Below are 21,070 nucleotides of genomic sequence, written 5' to 3'. Positions count from 1 at the left end.
CTTAAAGTGATCTGATAGGTGGGAACGAGTCACAGTGAGCCATTGAATGTTTTTGTCTTAAGGCATTGCAACAGAGATATTTTGAAGTCACAGGTGTGTTTGAGAGAGCGTAGGTCTGAGGTGTACCTAAGACTATTCAGGCCAGGGGCTGGTTTGGTTTCTTGTGACATACCATAATAGAATCACTTGAAGTGATGCACGTGAACTGCCATACAATTCGTTTATTTTCCAGCTAGAGCAAGCTAGAGAATGAAATGAGGGAGAAATGGTCATTGTGAAGCTTAATGGGCTGCACCTGTTCACCTAAATCTTCTCAGCCTAAAAATGGTGCCATTCAAAAATGCTAAATACGGCTCCATTCTGAAACAAAACCATGTGTTTCCATTCCCAGCTGAACAGTCCCACTGTAGGACTGCAATGTGTGATGACAATATGCAAGCTTTACCCAGATGGTCTTCTAAGAGGGCAGCTGTTGTTGTCATTATGATAAAGCGAGAAGAAATGAGTGGTCCAGAGAGATGTTTTGTTCTGCAGTTTAGACAACGTGGTAATGCCAAGTTCAGTGCTGTCTTGTTGGCTCTCACAGGACGTCTCCCGTGCCAAGCTGGCAGCTATAATCCCAGACCCCGTGGTCGCGCCGTCCATTGTGCCTGTTCTCAAAGATGAAGTTGACAGAAAACCCGAATATCCCAAACCAGACACCCAGCAGATGATTCCATTTCAGCCACGACACTTAGCACGTAAGTCAGAAGTTCAGTCCGCGGTGGCCGTGGTTTACCCAGCAACAGGCTATTAGCTGGGATGCTCAGCAAACCTAATCACACAGACTGCCTTAGTCACACAGATCTGTTCTTAAATGTTAGGCTTTGCTTAAGTGGAGTGCTAAGGGTATGCGTGCATGTTTTACCCACATCTAAGGTCACATGAAAATAAGTACAAGTAGATTTTGTGTCTGGCAAGTGGTAATAACCTGTTGCATACACTGCTCGTAGACTTTAGGTCAGTAACTCAACCATATGTAATTAGGCAAAAGTAACAGAGTAGTAATTATCCGCACCTAATAATAGAGCTGTTAAAGCAATACAAGGCTTGCTGTCTTGCACTGGATTCACATACTTTTTCTTCCCACAGCTCCAGGTTTACATCCTGTACCAGGAGGTGTATTTCCTGTTCCACCAGCAGCTGTCGTCCTAATGAAGCTCCTGCCACCTCCTATTTGTTTTCAGGTGAGCTCTGAAAGCTTAAATTTGTACAAGTTGTTCTAATTTGACAGAACCACATTATATACGAACTCTATTTGAAATATCTCTTTTTTGTTTTATTTTTTTTTTTTTTAAACAAAACAGGGTCCCTTTGTTCAAGTGGATGAGCTCATGGAGATATTTAGAAGATGCAAACTGCCAGACAGTAAGTCGTTTGTTCACTCTGCCGTCTGTGGTAGTGCGTATGATTCACTTTACATATGGATATTACTGTCTAAAACGCAGGCCTCCTGTATAGCTGCAGATGTATAATTATTATTTAAGAGCATATTGTTGAGTTGGCTGTGGTTGTAGGCTGGGATCAATCTAGAGACGTTTGTTCAACTGTGCAGGAAATCAACATGAAGTAAAAAAAAAGCTGAAAATCACCAGCTGCTGCTTCAGTAACATTTCGGTGGTAAACATTAAAAGAAAGTAAGGTTTTCAGAACACCCCTTCAAAGAAGAAGGCAGTACATGTAGCAGCATAATAACTGTAATTAATTAAATTACAAATTTGCAGCGTGGTTACAGATTACCTAGCATCAAGATATTAACAAAATGCTAAATGCATTTAGCAAACTTCGTTAGAGAAAATTCCAAGTCTTTGGTCATCTGACTTTGTGCCTTGGTCGACGTAACTCTGCCTGCACACTGAAGCAGTGCTTGAGAACAATTCCAGAACAATGTTTTCTTAGCTCCTACAATAAAGGTAGAGTTCTGACATGTACAAAGAGGACAGGTCTGTACGCTGGGCTTCCATGGGAGATGACTCACGTGGTGCTTTTCATTCCTCTGCTGGCTGAAGGAGCAAATGATCAAAGAGAAAAAAAAGCTAGGATTTGCTTTCCGTTAGAAGGAAAATAAAACTCCTGCTTAAATTATATATGGTATTTTGGAAGTTTTCTCTGTTCTTAACCAGAAACTGGCTTGCTGTGCATACTTGCTGCTGAGTCATGAACTAGGGCTAGCATTGCTCCAGTAGGCCCTGCTATTTTATTAAGCTTCCAAACTGACCTCAGTATGTGGATGATGCAGCAGCATTTACTTCATAAGCAGTGCCTGCAACAGCTCCAAGTTTTAGACAGTTGAGACTCAATTCTTAAGATGTTTGCTTGCACTGTTCTGCAGATGTTATGTTCCTGAAAGCTCCAGAATGACTGTGTCTTGGTGTCCCCGCTGGCATGATTATTAATTTTTATTCCAAAAGCATGACTGCAACTGTACTCAGCTGTGCTGAAACAGCTTTCTAATCACAAATTTAATCTCTTTCTCAAGCTGTTGATGAAGCTGTACGGATAATTACCGGAGGCCTACCTGAAATAGCTGTGGAAGGCAATGGACCTGTGGAAAACAATGCTATGCTCAATAAGGCTGTCAAGAGATCAAACGAGGATTCTGACGACGATGAGGAGAAAGGTTCAGTAGTTCCCCCTGTACACGACATTTACAGAGCACGACAACAAAAGAGAATCCGGTGAAACAAGCTTGGAGTTCTACTGTGACAAGGACTTGCGTTGAGTTTGTCAGTCTCTTAAATGTAACGCATTTCAAAGGGACAGCTGCAAAGAAAAAAAATCTTGAAAATGGTTTTGTTACTGTGGTGCCTCTCTTCTGTATGGTTCTTGACCCAAAAACAGACAGAACAATCTTAGAATGTGCTCTGAACAAAACTAGGTTTTCAGAACCAAAAGTGCAAAATGTCTAACTGCATTTTGTTCAAGGGTGTTCACATCTACCACTTGAAATCTTGTGGGTTTTCAGCAGTTTTATTTTAAAAACTGGATGGCTTATAATTGTGAAGCATTTTTAATTCACATTTTCTGGAAGACAGTTGTTCTCAGCTTTGTCCATGTAGTGTCCTGCCTTACCGGTCGTTTTTATTTATGGCAGAATGTTTGGAATCTGTTTTGTAGTTGAAAGTGGGAGAAAACATTCCTTTAAAATAAAAGGAGATCGATAACATCATGCCTCATTCTGCTTTTATTCAAACACAACAAATTACTTTTTAAATACTACTCAGCAACTTTGAAAGCAATGTTACCAAGAATTAAAACCATCACAGGAAATTGATCAGAGCGTACATACAGGAATTAGCTTTCTGTTCAGTTTCTCTAGAGGAAACAGTATTCCTTTACTTTGAATTCCAGGACTGTTTAAAGAAGTTACCAAGGTAACACAGACCAGTTACAGGTCTGTAATGTGGGCTGGCCAGGAGTACTAGCCACTGCAGCCTGTTCCTGGACACCTGCATCAGTCCTCCACTTAGCTTGCACATGATTAAGTGTTAATATATTAGCTACTGAGGTTAACTGGTTACTTTTAAACGAGCTCATAAAAAAAGAAAAGCCATATGAACTTTTGAAGCAGTTACTATATATACTTTAGATTTTAACTTGTAATGGACTATTCAGGACTGTGCTCTCCTGAGACTGTAAGAACACCCACGATGGACAGGGAATTCAGGTACTCAGACAAGCTGAAGGACATTCCCACCACCAGCAGTAGAGATAACTGTAGGTCATTGCTCCTATCTACCAGAAAGAAAAGATGGAACAGTGCATGTATGAATACTGACATAGAGGTAAGGTACAGCAGCCATATCAATCCTACCTTTTTTTTTTTGCTCTGTCACTTAATTACATCTGCCTATTGCTTTTAAAGACAATGCAGAGAAACTATTTGTCAATGATAATCATTAAACAGTGACCAGGGAAAAGTCACTAATGTGATTTTTCATGGGAACCTCTTACAGCCTCTTTTAGATCTTTTCCAGTTGCCAGGCCTACAGAAGCTTAAAGAAACAGAGGCACTCCAGGTTTCCAGTGTGTAACCTCCAAAGGCAAGCCCAGAGCCAAGTGTGAGCACTGCATTTTTTCCTACGCTAAGCCCAGGACAGATCCCTACTGAGAGAAGAGATGAACTTACTGGATATACCCTGTGAGCAGTACACGTGCACGAGCAGCAGCACAGTCTGTGCTTCCATGTCACAGCAGGCTGGAGTAGGCAGTCACAGACTGGGAGCACTCCGGTAAGTACCATCTTACCTGCCCATAACTCAGTCCCACTCATTCTGCCATCAGTCACATGCTTTTCTAAACACTGTGCTGTTCTTCCCTGCATCCCTGAGACCAGCACCTCACTACATCCAACTGCTTGTCCTATGCTTAGTTTGGAGGCCTTTAAAAGAAGCCTCTGGGGAATAGTGAAATAACAGCATTTGGTTCTAAACTTCAGCAACTCTCAATTGCAAAAAGGAAAACAGGTTTGTCTGTTTTGTATTGTTTTTTAAACTGCAAACATGTTTTGGGTAGTTCCTTTATTACCCAGACTACTGAATTAATTTTTTTTGCAGCTCCAGAGCTAGAGACTGTATTTCAAGATGGATTCCAGACTAATAACAAAGTACAGTAAGGAGCTGCAGAAACCTTGAAGACCTCTGTAGTATCCTGATTGCTGATGATATTGATGATATTGCTGATGATATGACATTGGGAGGATTGGCTGATACGCCTGAAGGCTGTGCTGCCATTCAGCAAGACCTGGATAGGCTGGAGAGATGGGCAAAAAAAAAACCAGATGAGGTTTAACAAAAGCAAGTGTAGAGTCTTGCATCTGGGGAGGAATAATTCCATGCACCAGTACAGGTTGGGGGATGAGCTGCTGGAGGGGAGCTCTGCGGAGAGGGACCTGGGTGTCCTGGTGGACGACAGGTTGGCCATGAGCCAGCAGTGTGCCCTTGTGGCCAAGAGGGCCAATGGCATCCTGGGCTGCATTGCAAAGAGCGTGGCCAGCAGGGTCGAGGGAGGTGATCCTCCCCCTCTACTCTGCCCTGGTGAGGCCTCATCTGGAGCACTGCGTCCAGTTCTGGGCTCCCCAGTACAAAAAAGACAAGGAAAGAGTCCAGCGGAGGGCCACAAAGATGGTGAAGGGCCTGGAGCATCTCTCCTATGAGGAAAGGCTGAGTGAACTGGGTCTGTTCAGCCTTGAGAAGAGAAGACTGAGAGGGGACCTGATCCAGGTCTATAAATATCTAAGGTGTGGGGGGCAGCATGGCGAGGCCGGACTCTTCTCAGCAGTGTGTGGAGACAGGACAAGGGGAAACGGCCGGAAACTGCAGCATAGGAAGTTCTACACCAATGTGTGCAAGAACTTCTTTACAGTGAGGTGACGGAGCACTGGAACAGGCTGCCCAGGGAGGTGGTGGAGTCTCCTTCTCTGGAGATGTTCAAGACCTGCCTGGATGCCTACCTGTGCGACCTGCTGTAGGGAACCTGCTTTGGCAGGGGGTTGGACTCAATCTCTGGAGGTCCCTTCCAACCCCTACAATTCTGTGATCCTGTGACCATATCAAAAACCCACTCTACTTTTTGTTGGCTAACCAACCTACTCCCTTTTGAGCTACCAAAGACATCCACACTGCTATTTGAGTAAACCTGGCCAAGGGAAAAGTGATCTCTTACTACAGAGTTTTGCTGTTAGGGTTGTTTTTTTTCCCCCTTGGGAAATGCAGGGTTGTAATGAGTGAGAAAAAAACCCACATTATAGTTGCAGAGGTGAATACACAACAAAAGCTGTTGCTTAACCCCCCTGCCTCTGAACTCACAGCAGTTTCAGCCTGCTGACATTCAGGAGAAAGCCAGCAAAGAAAGCATCAACACTGATTCCCAATCAAGCGCTTTCTTTTAGATGGGCTGTTTTATTGGTTGATTAGTTGATTAATGAAATGAACCTGGATGTCAGCAATAAGAGGGCCATGTATTCATTTCACATCACTGGTTTTGGTGGGGTGGTTTTTTTTTTTTGTTGTTGTTGTTTTTTTAGAGAAAACAACATTTTGGGTACAGTCTAGTGTTTTGGATGCTTACTGTTTATAATTATGAACTTAGTAATCAAAATTTGATGAATTTATGAAAACAATAATGGAGCTCAAGAGCTAGAGGAAAACTTGAACTGCACTTACCTCCTAGCTGAGTTTAAAACTGCAATAAGGCTGTAAGATCACTGAGCTCTTCTGTGAACCCTCATCTATACAACACATAACTAATGAAATTCAAGACCTTAAATATTTAAGGTTTTAAAATCACCTCTGTAATGTAAAAAAGAATAAAATCTTCTATTGAAAACATTCCTTGCGTATTCAAACTAATATTAAATAATGCACTTCCCACTACAATGTAAATTCACTCGCACTTCTAATAGTGCTCTGCACCTCCTGGATATCTTTGAAGACATGACTGAAAACGCAGCCATCTCAAGTAGTAGTTTTAAAAAACAAGTAGAAGTTTTGTCCTAAAGTTTAACACACTTAAAGTCCACCTTCTGTAAATGGCACAGATTAACTTCAAAATTAGTATTTCACATAAAAAGGAGTAAACTACTAGCAAAAAAAAGGTAAGAAACGCCACTTTTATCAAAACATTTCAGTTCTGCCTTTCTGAAGTCTTTACAGGAGATAAATACAGCTGCAATCTGTAAGATTGCCACCTTGTTAAGTACTGTACAAAGCAGAGGACGGTTACCCAATAATCAGAAAATTTGCTACAAAAATACACTCTGTTTCTGTAACATCTGCAGGTAAACAGCAAAAAAAAAAAGCTATTAAAAATGCAGAAAAATGCTGAAAGAAAAACTTAGTAGCCTACCACACCAACCATAATGATACAGTAAGTGCTGTTTGGCTTTGTTTTTTGCCTGTTAAGGTTTCTCCTACCTAGAGTTTTAGCTTACTGAAGTCTTTAAAGTAAGATCTTTTTGAAAAGCCACATTTCCCTGCAGGGAAGGACCACTGCTAACCTGCTGTGGATGAGCAAAACCAAATTCATGACAAATGAGAATAAAAAGCACTAAAATGAACCACTTAAAAACAGAGTTTGGCTGTTTAACTTTTCCTACATAGCACCTGCCTGGAAATCTTATAGCCAGAAAACTACCACAACACTCCCTCACAAAAGTTGCATACTTACATTAAAAATGCATCCCTCCTTCATCACTTATCTCAGAACCCCTATTGCAATTCACGCATTTTCCTCATCGGGCAGCACGAGTGACTCAAAAGGAAATAGTATTCACATGGAGAGCTGTTTTCCTAGACAAATACGGGTGCGATTTTTCAAAATAGCTGATAAAATTAATACTGCATTGGTACACAAACTGTGTTCACGATTCCTCCGGCATCCCTACAAGCTGGGGTTCTTCCTTAGTCAGTATTTTGCCAAGAACAGCATCGTAGTAAGGACTGAAGACCATCTTGTTGTAGTTGACAAGACGAACATACTTGACAGCAATCTCTTCCAGCTCTCTCTGAATAGGGCCTAATCCTCCAGGAACAGTCGGCACCGCTTTCTGGTGACTAGATGCAAGACAATGCTCCAGAAACTTCTGAATTCGAGAATCTGGAAAAGTTAGACCAAGAGTTTTGGTTTGTCTTCAGAAGAGATAGACAGCTAGAAAGATTCTAATCTCATGTGAAACACAGAGCACAGCAAGCACATACTTGAAATAAATTAAAATAGAAACCATGCATGACGTGCCACTAACAGTTTTATAAATAGAGACACTTTGTCATGTGAGAACCGAGTACTTTTGTCAAAGCATACCTATTAGTTTACAGATGGTGTTATCAGGGTTGGCCACTGCTTGGATCTGTCCTTTCAGCACAGTCTCTTTCTCAGCTGTGAACGGTGCAAAGCCATGCTGGGAAAGGCAGCCGTTGACTTCAGCACACACCTTCTCACCAATGGTGGCCAAAGACTCCTTCAGGTTAAAGGAGCTATGGAATGTGGAGTAGAGCACTGCTTAGCTACTGGAGTTGTTCACACTTTCCCCATCTTTTGAAAATAAAGTATCCAATTACAGTTGTCTTATTTATCGAACATAGTGGAAGAAAAGTAATCCAGATAACGCAAGAATAATAAAGTAAATTTTATGGACATGAAAGTCACGTTCAGCTGTAACACAAGGGGATGGGATAGCATTAAAAAAAAAAACCTTCAGCCTGTGCAATCCATACACGTATGAGCTGATTTTCAGTCTACAGCCATCTCAGAGCAACACGAAGAATAAGTGTCAACCCACAGCGTGCACAGCAACCTCAGTCTGGGGGCAGCTAATTTGTGCCATTTGTCTCGATGGAGCCCAGCCAAAACTGTGAGCAGAGTTTGCTGCTTGTACACACACAGCTCTAAAGCCATTAGTTACTACTCCTACTTATCCATGATATCAGTTATTGACATGCATTTTACTTACTGCATTAAGCAGAACATCTAAAACAATATTAACACTGCACAGCTACAGGAAATCAGCTCTACGCTGGTATGGTCAGTAACGCGATGTTAAAAAATGAGCATGCCCTATCAAAAAGCTGGCTCTGGATCAGTAAGATAAATAAAAACTGTCAGCCTCAGCTAATAAGAAGCCCCCATCACTTCCTCCGTGTATTGCACTCCGTAACCAGAGCGAGGCTGAAACTGATCGTTTGGTGGAGCCATCGTGAACCTGCAGCTGAATAGTGAATAGGGCTACTCAGTACTCACGGGAGATGCATTCCTGTCAGCAGCACCCTGACAATGGTTTTGATTTTCTCAGCAAATCCAGGCACATCGATGAGAGCTGCGCCCGCTGCATTGAACGTGACCAGAAGGACAGTCCCAGCCATGAGGAGCTGCTCCAGTTCCAGCTGTATTTCCTGAAAGCGCCTCTGGTCCATGAGCACTGTCTGCAGAGAACAGGAAAGCCAGCACAGGATGAGATCTGTACACTAGGCTGTGAAATGAAATGGAGATGCCAGCTAAGATAATTCAGGTAATTCTAAGACCTTAACTCTTTCTCAGTATCTGCCAAAAGCAAATATCAAAAAAAAGTCTCATTCTATTTAGGTAAGATGTCTAGAGAATAAGACAGTAATCAAAACTACGGACTAGGCTGAGAAAAGTTCAGCACAGAAGGCTCTGAAGATGGGACTGGTTAGTCTTTAGCTGTCCCTCCCAGTCCAAATTATCTCTGATCTGATCCTATGGATATAGTGTGGATTATGACTAGCTCTTCTCCATGAGGTTGGAAATACAAACATGCATTTTAATATGTAATGCACAATACTACTCTATAGATACATCACAATATTCTGCTTTGTGATACCAAACACTGGTCTGTTTGACCAAATCAGCCTCATTGGACATGCTGACACAGTGACCAGGCTCAAACACTTTGGAGAGAGCTGCAAGAAATTCACTAACAAACCATCATCAAAAGAAGTCCTGAGGAAAGGAAGAGCACTGCTCACGTTACAGATGTGCAAAATGAAGGCAGCTCGACAAGACTAGTGGTGTGCTCTCACACAGCTATTGCATTAATTCTCAAGAAAAATGAAAGTTTTAACAGTGCCAATATCCCAGCCTACAACAACTGAGTTTGTGTTGCAAGCAAGTTTTAATCTGACAAATCCTGACAATTCATATTGGTAAGAAACATTACGTGCTGAATAGTCTGAATTGGAATGCCTACATAAGCCTCTCAAATGGATTTAAAGGAACACAAGATGACAAACTTTTCTGCCTTGTTGTTCCTATAAACAAGGAGCTGTTCATTTTTTCCCACCATGAGTTCCTGGCCCTTCTGCTCCAAAAAAAGACACTTGATCTCAGGAAACACCACATTCTACTGAATAACAGCCACCTTTGCTTTCTCCGTGACAATGTGAAATAGACACAGCAGCCCTGATTCCAAGGGGGGCTGGAAAGTCTTTGAACCCAGATCTAAATTCTACAGCACAAAGAGGAACAGCTGAATGATGATAAAGCACCGAAGAACCAACTTCTGTATCAGAGTTTGGAAACTATGACAGATGCTGGACCAGGAGGAACAGCTACCAAAACCACAGTTTCCGTATTCGCTGACTAACTGAAAGTCATTTACTCAAGAACTCCCTTAAACATTTTGTTTTGTCAGTTATTGTATTCCAGAGAAGATGTTTGCCCAAACTCGTTAACAAGACCATTCACATTCAAAGGAGAGCTGAGGGCTGCAGGCATGGAGGAAGTATGGCCCAAAGCGTTCTGCCCTACCTCAGGCAACTTCCATGAATTCATAAGCTACGGGGAGGAGACACAGACACAGAAAAGAGCAGCAGCTATTCAGCAGGCAAATACCAGGAACAAAAGGGAAACAACTGTTTCTTTTTCAACTGAGTACTGAAAAAGAAATACCACAAGAACTTTCAATCAAGAGATCAATGTTTTAGTGCTGTAATTTCAGTTGGCTACATTCCAAGAGCAGAAAAGTAGTAGAACAAGCATGGAAATCATTTTTCTTGTTAGATACCTACTTCTGGGAAAGGCCTGTTTGTGTGATCCCACTTCAGCAGCTTCAGATATGCCTGATTCTGTATGGCAGTGGGGCACAACGCAGCAGCTCCACCAGCAGCACCAACAGCACTGCTGGGGGGAGGGAACTTTTTATGTCTCAGCTTTGCAAGATCATCTGCTGCTTCCTGCAACCAGTCTGTGACAAGGTCTAAAGAATCTGTAGGAGATAAAAAGTCTCGTTAAGGAAATTCCTTGTCAAACTTAGGTTTTTTTTCTATCACTAGTTTCCAGATAAAGCCATTAGTTACTACTTCTAATTATCCATGATACCAGTTGTTGACATGCATTTTACTTACTGCATTAAGCAGAACATCTAAAACAATATTAACACAGCACAGCTACATGAAATCAGAAGTGAGAAGATGCTATGATGCCCCTCATCAACCGAAACGAAACTAATGGCCATGTGCTAAGTGCAGATATATTGTTTCTGTATACTTTTCTCAAACCTCAGTTTCGGGGCACAAGGTGTCATTTACCACATGAATTATATCAAAATTAATGTCAAATCTGATTTATTTCTATGATCTACAAGCAAAGACACACCATGTACTGAGAGGTCAGAGGGGAAAAAAGAAAGAAACAAAGTCATACTTGGCTGTTTCTCAAGAAACTCCTGAAACTTCTTTCTTTCATATTCAGCAGACTGCTGCATTAATTTTGGCCTAATACTAGTGATAGCGAAGTTTGCCATATCCATTTTCATTAGGTCTAACACAGAGAAAATTGCTCTAAACAAACAAACAGAAAAAGTTATTCAAGGCTGCAGAAGTGTAAGAGGTTATTTGTACAAGATTTATTGCAGATTGCCTAAGGAAAGAACAAAAACACGCGTGGGAAACGTTAACAGGATGGTTAATTTCAGAGACAGAAAAAAAAAGCTTGAGCAAGCATGCACACACATGCATCTCCCAAATACAAAATAAAACTTGTTCTCCTGAAGAAAGGTCTCCACAGAATTAACTTCACTAGCCCCACAGGATAAATTCCCCAAATTTTACAATGTAAAGCTGAGCAGACAGAAAGATGTCTGAGTTTCCAAGCTTGCATACTATCTGTTGGCTGCCTATATAGCCAGCCTCAGTTGCTCAGGGAAGCAAATAATTAGACCCAAGGAAAACAAAACCAAAGCCCCTTAATTTCAAAGCAACATGCCTCCTGCTAGTAGCGATTCTGCCAAGTCAAACCTCTCAAAACTCTTGGAAGGTCATCAAATTAGAAAACAAGGTTAATAAGATTTCCTCAAACTCGAGCTATTCAGCTGAGAACACAGTGATGAAGCAGATACCTCAATGCTCCTAAGCCCAGGATGTATGCCCCTGGTAGAACTAAAAGCATATTATACTGGGGGGAGACAGCTCAAACTGAGGGGAAAGGAAGAACTGGCTAAAGAACAGTGATATGTACCCCCTATTCCTGCAACTGCCTTTTCTTCCCCTCCTGCTGTTGATAATAAATCCTGATACAAACAAACTGCTCACCTGTTATCTGATAGTTTACACACATTTGGCATTTAGAAAACACCCTTCGGTAACAGGCTGGAGCCAGACAAACACAATTCACCCCAACAGGAAGGGTCTGTGTTAAAAACTTCTGGAACATCTCTCCCCCATGGCCACATCCCTGCACAGCTCTTTCATTTCTATGAAGATCTGCAGGTTGCCCTGGTGCAAACACCCCCACACCACACATCTCTAAAATTATTTAAAGGACACTCAGTATGACAGTATGTACCATTTCAGTACCTGAAGAGAGGAACTATTTCACGTATATCTTTCAGTTTCTTAATTTCTTCATCTCGAGCTGGAGCACAGAGAGTCCCCATCATTCCAATAACAAATTCTATCAACTTAGCAATGTCCAGAGCCCCATTTTCGGCCTCCTGTTTTATCAAATCCAGATCAAGAACTTCCATAATCTGGTTTCTTAATCTTGTATGACCAGGAAGTAAAAAAGACAGAAGATTCTGAAACAGAAAGTTTTTAACAGTGTATTAGTTCTCAGTGTCACATAGCAGGGATCAAAGCAGTAATTGCACCACTTCTCATTTAAACTAACTGCCATCTGAGAGCAGAATTGCACTTTCCTGAACAAGGCCACGAAGTCATTTGTCAGCTCCAAATTCAAATGTCTCCCCTCACTCTTTGTGACACGAAGTCACTAAGTGGTAAGTGCTTTGTAGTACTGATCACACTTCAGACTATTGCACCTGGCTCTGTCCACTCAGTGCTGGGACATCTCAGTGATTCCATACCCAACGTGACTGTCATAACGTGGAGGAAACCTGGAAGTATGAAACCCACCTTGATTCATTTTACATGCTTTCCCATTTGTTTGCACACTCAAGTTGCTCTCCTCAGCTCACACAACTTAATTATGTGCAGAGAAAATCAGACAGTAGTGAAAACAATCAAGAGCCTCCTTTATGAACAACCAAGCTTCTAACTCCTTTTGCCCATTCCCATCAACCCATCTATAAAAACTCAATGATTTACTTTGGTAGCATGTGACCTTACCTCTTTAATTTCTCCCAACAGTTTAATTGCGTGGTCGTATGTCGGTGGCTCTTCCTTCAGCTGAGCTTCCAGACAATCCCAGAAAACTTTGTGCACAATCTCTCTTACTTTTTTTTCCAAGCTGTGGTAAATAAGACCAGTTCAAAATAACTGTATTAGTGTCTGCACCACCACATGCAGGTACCTGCAGCTCCCGAAGAACAGCATGCAGTAATGTGAAGATAATGTAATGGTGACTATCTGAGGACTGACAGAGAAGAAAACTATCATTTTGTCACTCAGGCATGATAAACTAGGCACAAAATTTGGCACGGCTCATACCCTAATAAATGGTTAGACACAAGCAAAGAAGGCTACCAATTAAAATCCTTGAAAGTACCTCTGAAGTATAGCGCTGGAATACTAATAAAAACAGATGAAAATTATTCCTCATCTTCAGAAGGACAGTATTAACATTCCTTTGACTAAGGAAAAATCATTAAGGAAACATAACAGAAATGAAGCAACTTCTGTGACATGAAAGCTTTTGCACTTCAACACATAAATACGGCCATTACCCCCAGTTAAAGCCTCCGTTCAGTTCCTATAAACAACAAACAAATTCCAACTGCTTTCTCCTCAAACCACTTCCCTACACAAACATTCAAGCTGTGGGAGACTCAAATTATACATAAACACAAAAAAGCCATTATTCCAAGGAAGATTCCAGAGTGCCTCTTCAGCCAAAACTTTCACTGAACAGAGGGATCTTGTACTAGGAGCAGTCCTGGCAGATCACTACGCTGAGGCACTCTTGGTAAGATGATCTCTGCAATATATCTGTTCCTTTGATCTGGTGAAGAGATGCAAATCTGACACTGTGCTGAACAACTGCAGCCACTGTTCAGAATCTGTGAGAAAAGCAACCAAGTTACTGAAGGACTGGGTTGGTTCTCTCCCTCTCACCCCTCTTTTTTAAGGGAGGTGGAGAGAAGAACACATGGAAAGAAGAAAATTTGTTTAAAATTCTTCTCCCCTGAAAAATCTTGAGATAAATTTCATGGTATTGAGGCATACCAGAAAACTTACGCACCATCACTGCACTTTTTCAAGTGAGAAAACCATAAGAAGGAACAAGGAACAAAAGCAGACACTGAATTGAAAAGCACTGCTTTAACTGTGACATTTTACATCAAGCATTCATCGTCAGCCATCACATACAAGCAGAAGACACCTGTCAGGAATCCCCCCAAAAGATGCTGAGACAGAAGACAACACAAAACAGGGAGCTCTGCATGCCTTAGGTATGCTTTCCAAACACTTCCATCATAGAGAGAGGTCCCAGCTCATGGGACCATGCATGAATTGTACACAACCTGTATGAAATGTGACAAACAGTGACTGGACAACAGTGCCCAAGTCTGTGATGGTGCTGAGAACACAGGGCAAATCGGTGCCTGAACTCTAAAATACGAGAGTCTCTCAAAAGCGGAGTAGCTAGGACACTCAGAGACAATGCTGTTCCAGTGGTCCAAGTCTCTCCCAGTAAAAATGCCCTCACTTTCACAAATTAACCCAAGAAACACACTGTCAGCCACATCTCTCTGTATGGGGAGAAAAACAAAGCAAACAAAAAAAAACCAAACACAACAGAACAGCAGACAAAGCATCTGTCAATAGGACTGGGTTTGCTGCACTGGGCAGTCTGGGACCAGACATGAAAGCCACTTCTGTTCTGCCTCTCTTAGTGGGGGACAGGACTACTGCAGGTCAGACAGGAGGAAACACTCCAGACTAAAAAGGAATAAGGCCTAATCTAATAAAATACAGAAGTCTCTTCAAAATACATAGATGTGTATCCCTGGAGAAACAGACATTAGATTTAAAAAAAAAAAAAAAAAAAAAAAAAAAAAGCAAAGCTAAAATGATCAGTTTCATCTTATTCCCACCTGCAGGGAAAGCTTAAGTGATGCTAAGAGCACTACCTGCACCTGCAGCTAGACTTGCATATTTCAAAGTCTGCAGCTTCAGGCTCCCAGGATAAGGGGACACTGGCAGAAACCATACTGCAATTTCCACAAAACATGCCCCAACAATTACTGAGGAGTTTCACTTTCCACATTCACACATTCCTGAGGAAACAGAACTGCATGCTTACCTTCTTATGCTTCTTCCTAAATCTTCCCTAGCAGGCACTGTTGGGCAGAACTAGCCAGAGCCTTTATTTCATCCACTAGAGTTATTCCAAAGTTACACAAATGAGAATTGATTTAATATATCTACTTAGTAGCAATCTTACCTGTGTTCTGGTAACTCAGCTGGTTTGATCTGGAAGTCTCTATTAACAACAATCTCGTGTACTAGTGCCATGTTGGTTACTCCCTTAGCTGTTTCCATTAACTCTTCCACTGACACGGGCCGAGGAGGGCTAGCTACAACACACATTAAAGTGTCAGACAATTAGCTAGGGAAATCTGCAAAGAGCCTGCTGATAACAACATCTGAAGAAACAAACAAAAAGCCCCAAAATATTTATGTTGAATTGCTTAACTGCATCTTTCCCTCTACACTAGATGATGAGAAGAGATGATAAGAAGACTAGCATTGCCACTGCACTATTTTCACTAATTACTGTGTAGACATTGTCATTTCCATTTCATGCTTTTCAAGTGACTTTATTTCTAAACCATCCAGCAAACAAGCCACCACTGACGTTAAGCAATAATTATTCCCTCTACTTTCAGTGCAACTGGCACTTCTCCAGATCCTTTTCCCCCCCCCAAGTGACAAAAGATCCTACAGCAGGCATTGGGATAAGGATGGACAAGCAGCTTCAAACTGGGCCCTGGAGGACACAAGTGAGCAGAAGGAAGGACCACACCTGAAAAAAACAGGTCAGCTTCCATGAGGTAGGAGACAAAGGAAGAGGCCAACTGTAGAATAGCCTGTGAAGTCAAAAGAGAGACAGTGACACTGACAAAGGAGAAGGCTACAGCACTGGTGTCCTTGGGTGAGGCAGGCAAAAATAGCAAGGTTTATCTCTGCTGCTCCAGAAAACATACAGCTGAACAGGAGGGAAACACCTCTACAGAATTGCTACAGTTGAATTGCTTCCTCTCTCTGTAATTCATTCACCTCAACTGCAGTACAAGCACAGGAGCAATGTATTAATTCCCAACATGAAAGAAACCAACCAGGCTGGGTTTACTGAGATGTTTCAGAAAAACCAGCATGGCTGCCTCATTTGAAGATCCAGTTTGATTGGACTTAAACTAGTAACATAGAAAAGGTCCTTTAAAACTAACTGCCCTTCACTTGTCTGCCTTTCAAAGCTGTTCCAAGTACATACAGCATAGTTCCAAGAATACATGCAGTGTTCTAATTTTTCATTACCATCTCACTCTTTTCATGCAGCACTCTCAAACCCAGATTTCCTTCTGCCTGGAGGTATATCTTGCACAGTGACTCTGGGAACACAGCAAGGATTGATATCCAGAGAATTACCAGCAGCACAGCGAGCCTGCAGCTGAATGAGTGCTCTCCTGTCCAGCTGCCAGATGACTTCACTCAGTAGACACACTCAAAGCTAAGAGACTCTTTCATTTACCAAAGAATGCTCTTAAATCATGTTACTTCATTCTCATATTATATCTGCTTCCTCCCGAAAGAAAAGCGCTTGAGACCAATGACTTTCTTGTGGTACAATGGAAGGCAAGACAAGGCAATGCATTTCACTTTCGCATGTCCATAGTCTTCCTCCGTAGGGTACATCTCCTGTGTGCAACATGACTCTAAGCAAAACACTGAACTCCAGTAATAATGAACACTGTTGCAATAAAAAAATAATGCAACAAATAAAATGTTACATCCTCAGATCTCCAGACAGAAATCTGGGGCTAGTTATGTGAGCAATTCCATCTCTTTGATCTCAATCTCCGGAACCAAATAAACTTCCCCTTTATCTTATCTATAGATTTGCCAGAAGTAATTAGAGATCTTGCATCTAGTTTCTGATGTTAAAAGCAGAATGACAAAGAAAAACATGCCCTAGGAATAAACCTGCAGTATGACAGTCCTGAAATCTCCTTGTCAGCAGAAGTAGCATTAGGATTAAAAGTGCAACTTTCCACCTGTGTGTGTCTGGATAAGAGGGGAATAAAATGACAGGGCATGATTTTGTTGATGATGGCCTTCCCTGCCCTCTGGCAGAAAAAGAGGCTGCAACAACCCAGAAGGTTTGGCTGATGATGCAAACAGCAGGCATCAGTTTGGCTACAGTATACTGGAGTAGGGCTTATCCTTTCTGTGAGTGCAGACACAGAAAGATCTAAGACATATGTGGCTCAGAACAATGTGGTTATTGTGAACAATTCAGTGCTAAAACAAAATGGAGGAAGAAGCACTTGTTAAAAGCAGCTTCAAAGCAAGCGATCAGGAGTTGTGTAATATTTAATTGCAAAACAAACCTACAGAGAGTACTATAAAACCCCATCACCATCTCCACTGCAGAAGACACAGAATTGTACTTTTTTTTTTTTTTTTTTTTAAATGAAGGGCAGTTGTGCTTACACTTTGGTGTATCATCTCCATGTGAACTTGGAACACTTTGTTGTATTCTCTTCCTGATAGACTGCTCCGAGTTGTCCAAGCTCTCTTGATCATCCTCCAAGGCACTCAACTTTTCTTCGCTTGAATGCGGCTTGTGGGGATTCTGAGACATTTTCAGTTGTTTCCTCTCAGAAAAAAAAAAAAAAGAAAGAAAAAGAAAGATTAAAAAGGGAATGAATAAGCATTTTATAACATATAAGGATTTATAATGTGGCTGAGTGAGAAAACATCTTCAGTTTTCTTGATTGAGAAAAAAATTGAGAATAAAGGAAATCTTATGAGGAATTACATGATGTCATTCCCATAATGGCAGGGGACCTGGACTAAATGACTCACTTCCCATCTCACACAGAAAGAGATGCTTTCAACACAGCTACCGTTCACTTGATCTGTATTGCAAGCGAGTTCTGAAAAATCTGGAACTCTTCCCCTGCCTCACCTACTGCATAAAGATGTGACAGAAAAAGATACTGAACGAGCAGTGAAAAACACCTCCTAAGAGTATTACAAACATGTCTGGCCAATTGATTACGCCAAATGAGGTATTTATCTATCATACACACAGTGAAGCATTCTGAACTCAACATCCTCCTGAACTGTGATCTGTTCCAACCGATCAGAACTGAAATGCCCTCACTCCACGCTACCCACGTGAATTAAGAAGCTGAAGAAGGACTCGGGGCAAATATCAAATCATTCTCCTGCAATTTCATCCCATGCAAGAGTCATGGTGATGCATGCTGGCCATACAAGAAAGATTTCTTAAAAAAAAAAAAAAAAAAAAGATAAATAGTAAATAACAGTAACAGCAATTAAAGCACAGTAGATGCTGAATAATGTCTATATTACATCACAAGCACTTGCAGCATAGTCCACGATGCACTGAAAAACTGAACACTGGAAAAGCATGTTACCTTCACTTGGTTTACAGTCAGAAATAATCTGCACGTCTTACCTCTGAAAACTCAGTATTATACAGGAGGCTACCATTCTGACTTTGATTTTAGGAAAGGCTTCCAAAAAAAGGAAGCTCCTGGGAAAGCACCACCTTCCTCTGTCACCAACTGCCTACTTCTCCAGCAACCACCACTTTCCAAATATGAAAGAAAGAAGCTCTCAACAACAGATGCAGCTTCCAAAGGCACCTCGCAGCTACTAGAAGAAAAACACTTAGCAGTGTCAAGGACTGCATCCAAGAGGACGCAACACAGACATAAACAAGCAATCACACAGGAATATAAAACGCACAGACGCTTTTTTCTCCATACAACAGCTGTAAGAACTAACCCTACTCCATCAGTGCTTCAATGAGTGCACCATTCTGATTCTACAAGACAGCCAGAAGACTTGGCATTTAAAAAATGTTTTCCTTCTACAGCAGTGACTCAGGATCATCGTCTGGCAACGACACACAGCAACACTTGTCTACAGCGATGCATGATTTTTATTTTAGACAAGAAAGTAGAGCACAAAAAGCATAGCATAAATCTTCGCAAGAAATCTAAGGCATCATCGCAGGTACTGTTAGAGGCACATATCAGCCCTCTGCTCTGGCACTCTGCTTGCACACAAGCGCTGATGTCCCAGCTGTGAGCTCCCAATCCTCTCTGCACTCACAGAGCATCTCAGGCAGCACGGGGCAGCGCCAGTGAGTGCAGAGCTACGGTCCCATCGCCAGCCTTTCTCTAAAGCACGCTGTGCTTCCCACTGGGCGCAGCATCAGCTATCCAAACCAGCACAGCACAAGCGGGGCTAGATCTCCAGCCTACACAACAGAAGGTCTGCTACTGCCAACGCTCCAGCAGCGAGATCTGGCAATAAAGAAGCCATTACAGGAAGACAACAGCAACAGCTGAAGCAAAAAACTTAATACGCGACAGGTGAAAGGGAACAGAGAAACGCTCGAATCAAAGCATTTTCACAGGTGCTTTCAGTTTCACTCCGCTGGCCTCAGCCACTCTTCCCGCTCTCTCCCACAAGGCACGAAATGAAGATGGAGCGCGGCGATGACTCGACTCCCCGCCACACGCTTCAGAGCTCGGCACAGCCCTCCCGGCGCCGCCCTCCCCGCCCTTCACGACGAGGCGAGGCTGGGAGCTGCGGGAGCCCCGCCGGCCCGCAGCCGTTGGGCAGGCTGCCAGCCGTGCCGCCGGGCCGCGGCTTCCCCCACGCAGGGCACGCCTTATAAAGCGCCTTCCAGCCCAGAAGCCAGCGGCTTTACTGAGACTGTCAAAAAACCCACCGAGCGGACAACCCGCGCCGCGTCCCAGCGGCGGGCAGCAGGCGGGCTGCGGGCCGGCAGCGCGGAGCCGGGCGGGCGCACTTGTTGGCTCAGCCGCTCGCTCCGCAGCAGTCCATCCGCTGCCATCGTTCGCCCGCATAAACGAGGCCTGCAGCGCCTATTCCAGCGGCACGGCTTTCGTCCCACGCCACCGGCTGCCACGGCGCAGCCCGGTTCTCAGCAGTTTCCTCTAACAGCAGGAGCGCTAAGCGCGGCCCGAGGCGCCACCGATCGCCTCCGCAGCCCCGGCCCGCCGCCACGCCTTCCCTCCCCCCGGCCCAGCGGCCCCGTTTAGCGGCCCCGTTTTCCCGCCCCGTTCGGCGCCCCCGGCCCCGCCCCGCGCTCCCCGCCCCGCCGCCTTACCGTCGCACGCCGACCCCGCAGCGCCGCCGCCACGGCGTAGGGGAAGGCCGGGCCTCCTGCAAGCGTTCGCCCTGCGGCCGCCCCGAGCCGGCGGCCCCGCGCCCCGCCCCGCGCTGAGCTGCCGCCTGCTCCGGCCGCGTGCCCGGAGCGGCGGGAGCCGCCAAGGGTCCGCGCGGCAGTAAGCGAGGCAGCGCGCAGCGCCGGCGCGAGGAGCGGGCCTCTAAGGATGCCGTGCGTGTCCTCACACTTGAAACTGGCACTGGTGGCAGCGTGCGATGGGCCTACATACAAGGAAATCCAAAGGCCTTTCATTTGTTCCAGCTCTTTCCTAATTAGCGCGGGTAACAAGAAGCAAGGTGCTGCAGGAAGGAAGACCAGAGATGTTAGGGCTGTGGCAATTGGAGCCGGACTGATGAAAAATGCAGTGTTGTTACAGCCCAGCTAAGTCAGCAGGGCACAGAGTGGGATTCAGCTGGGGAAAAGATGTCAGACATCTTCCATGGCACTTCCTCAGCATGGTGCCATTTTAGTCTAAAACAGCTAATGATTTGTCATACACACAGAGTGTGGAGAGGTGGCAAGCTTGAAGAAAAGCAGGGGAAGGTAAAGCAGACGTTACTGCAGCTCTGTTACACAGACCTGTGGGTCACACATCAGCACAAGACAGTTTAGCTACAAGGCCAGCAAAGGGGAGCAGGGGACTGTAGGAATAGAATGTTGT

The 21,070-nt window shown here is 43.4% G+C and overlaps 2 protein-coding genes across 2 annotated transcripts in view; one reads left to right on the top strand and one right to left on the bottom strand.

Annotated features, from left to right (window-relative positions):
- Window positions 1-2,721, top strand: part of CSTF3 (cleavage stimulation factor subunit 3) — a gene marked incomplete at both ends in the record, with an annotated part of 43,238 nt that extends 40,517 nt beyond the window's left edge. The window contains 4 exons of the mRNA XM_079537847.1: window positions 587-740; window positions 1,132-1,226; window positions 1,347-1,407; window positions 2,519-2,721. Coding sequence (XP_079393973.1) covers window positions 587-740; window positions 1,132-1,226; window positions 1,347-1,407; window positions 2,519-2,721 — 513 coding nt within the window. The remainder of the gene's footprint in view (window positions 1-586; window positions 741-1,131; window positions 1,227-1,346; window positions 1,408-2,518) is intronic.
- Window positions 2,722-7,399: 4,678 nt separating this feature from the next.
- TCP11L1 (t-complex 11 like 1) lies at window positions 7,400-17,817 on the bottom strand (the record flags this gene model as incomplete). Its single annotated transcript, XM_079537237.1, has 9 exons — window positions 7,400-7,635; window positions 7,840-8,012; window positions 8,776-8,957; window positions 10,563-10,759; window positions 11,197-11,333; window positions 12,348-12,568; window positions 13,119-13,239; window positions 15,397-15,529; window positions 17,667-17,817. 9 exons carry the CDS (start codon window positions 17,815-17,817, stop codon window positions 7,400-7,402), a joined length of 1,551 nt encoding a protein of 516 aa, XP_079393363.1.
- Window positions 17,818-21,070: the final 3,253 nt, after the last annotated feature.

Source organism: Tetrao urogallus (genome assembly GCF_951394365.1).
Source record: "Tetrao urogallus genome assembly, chromosome: 6".
NCBI classification, from domain to species: Eukaryota; Metazoa; Chordata; class Aves; order Galliformes; family Phasianidae; genus Tetrao; species Tetrao urogallus.
Note: the sequence above shows the minus strand (reverse complement) of the source record. Positions and strands in the feature narration are given on the sequence as shown.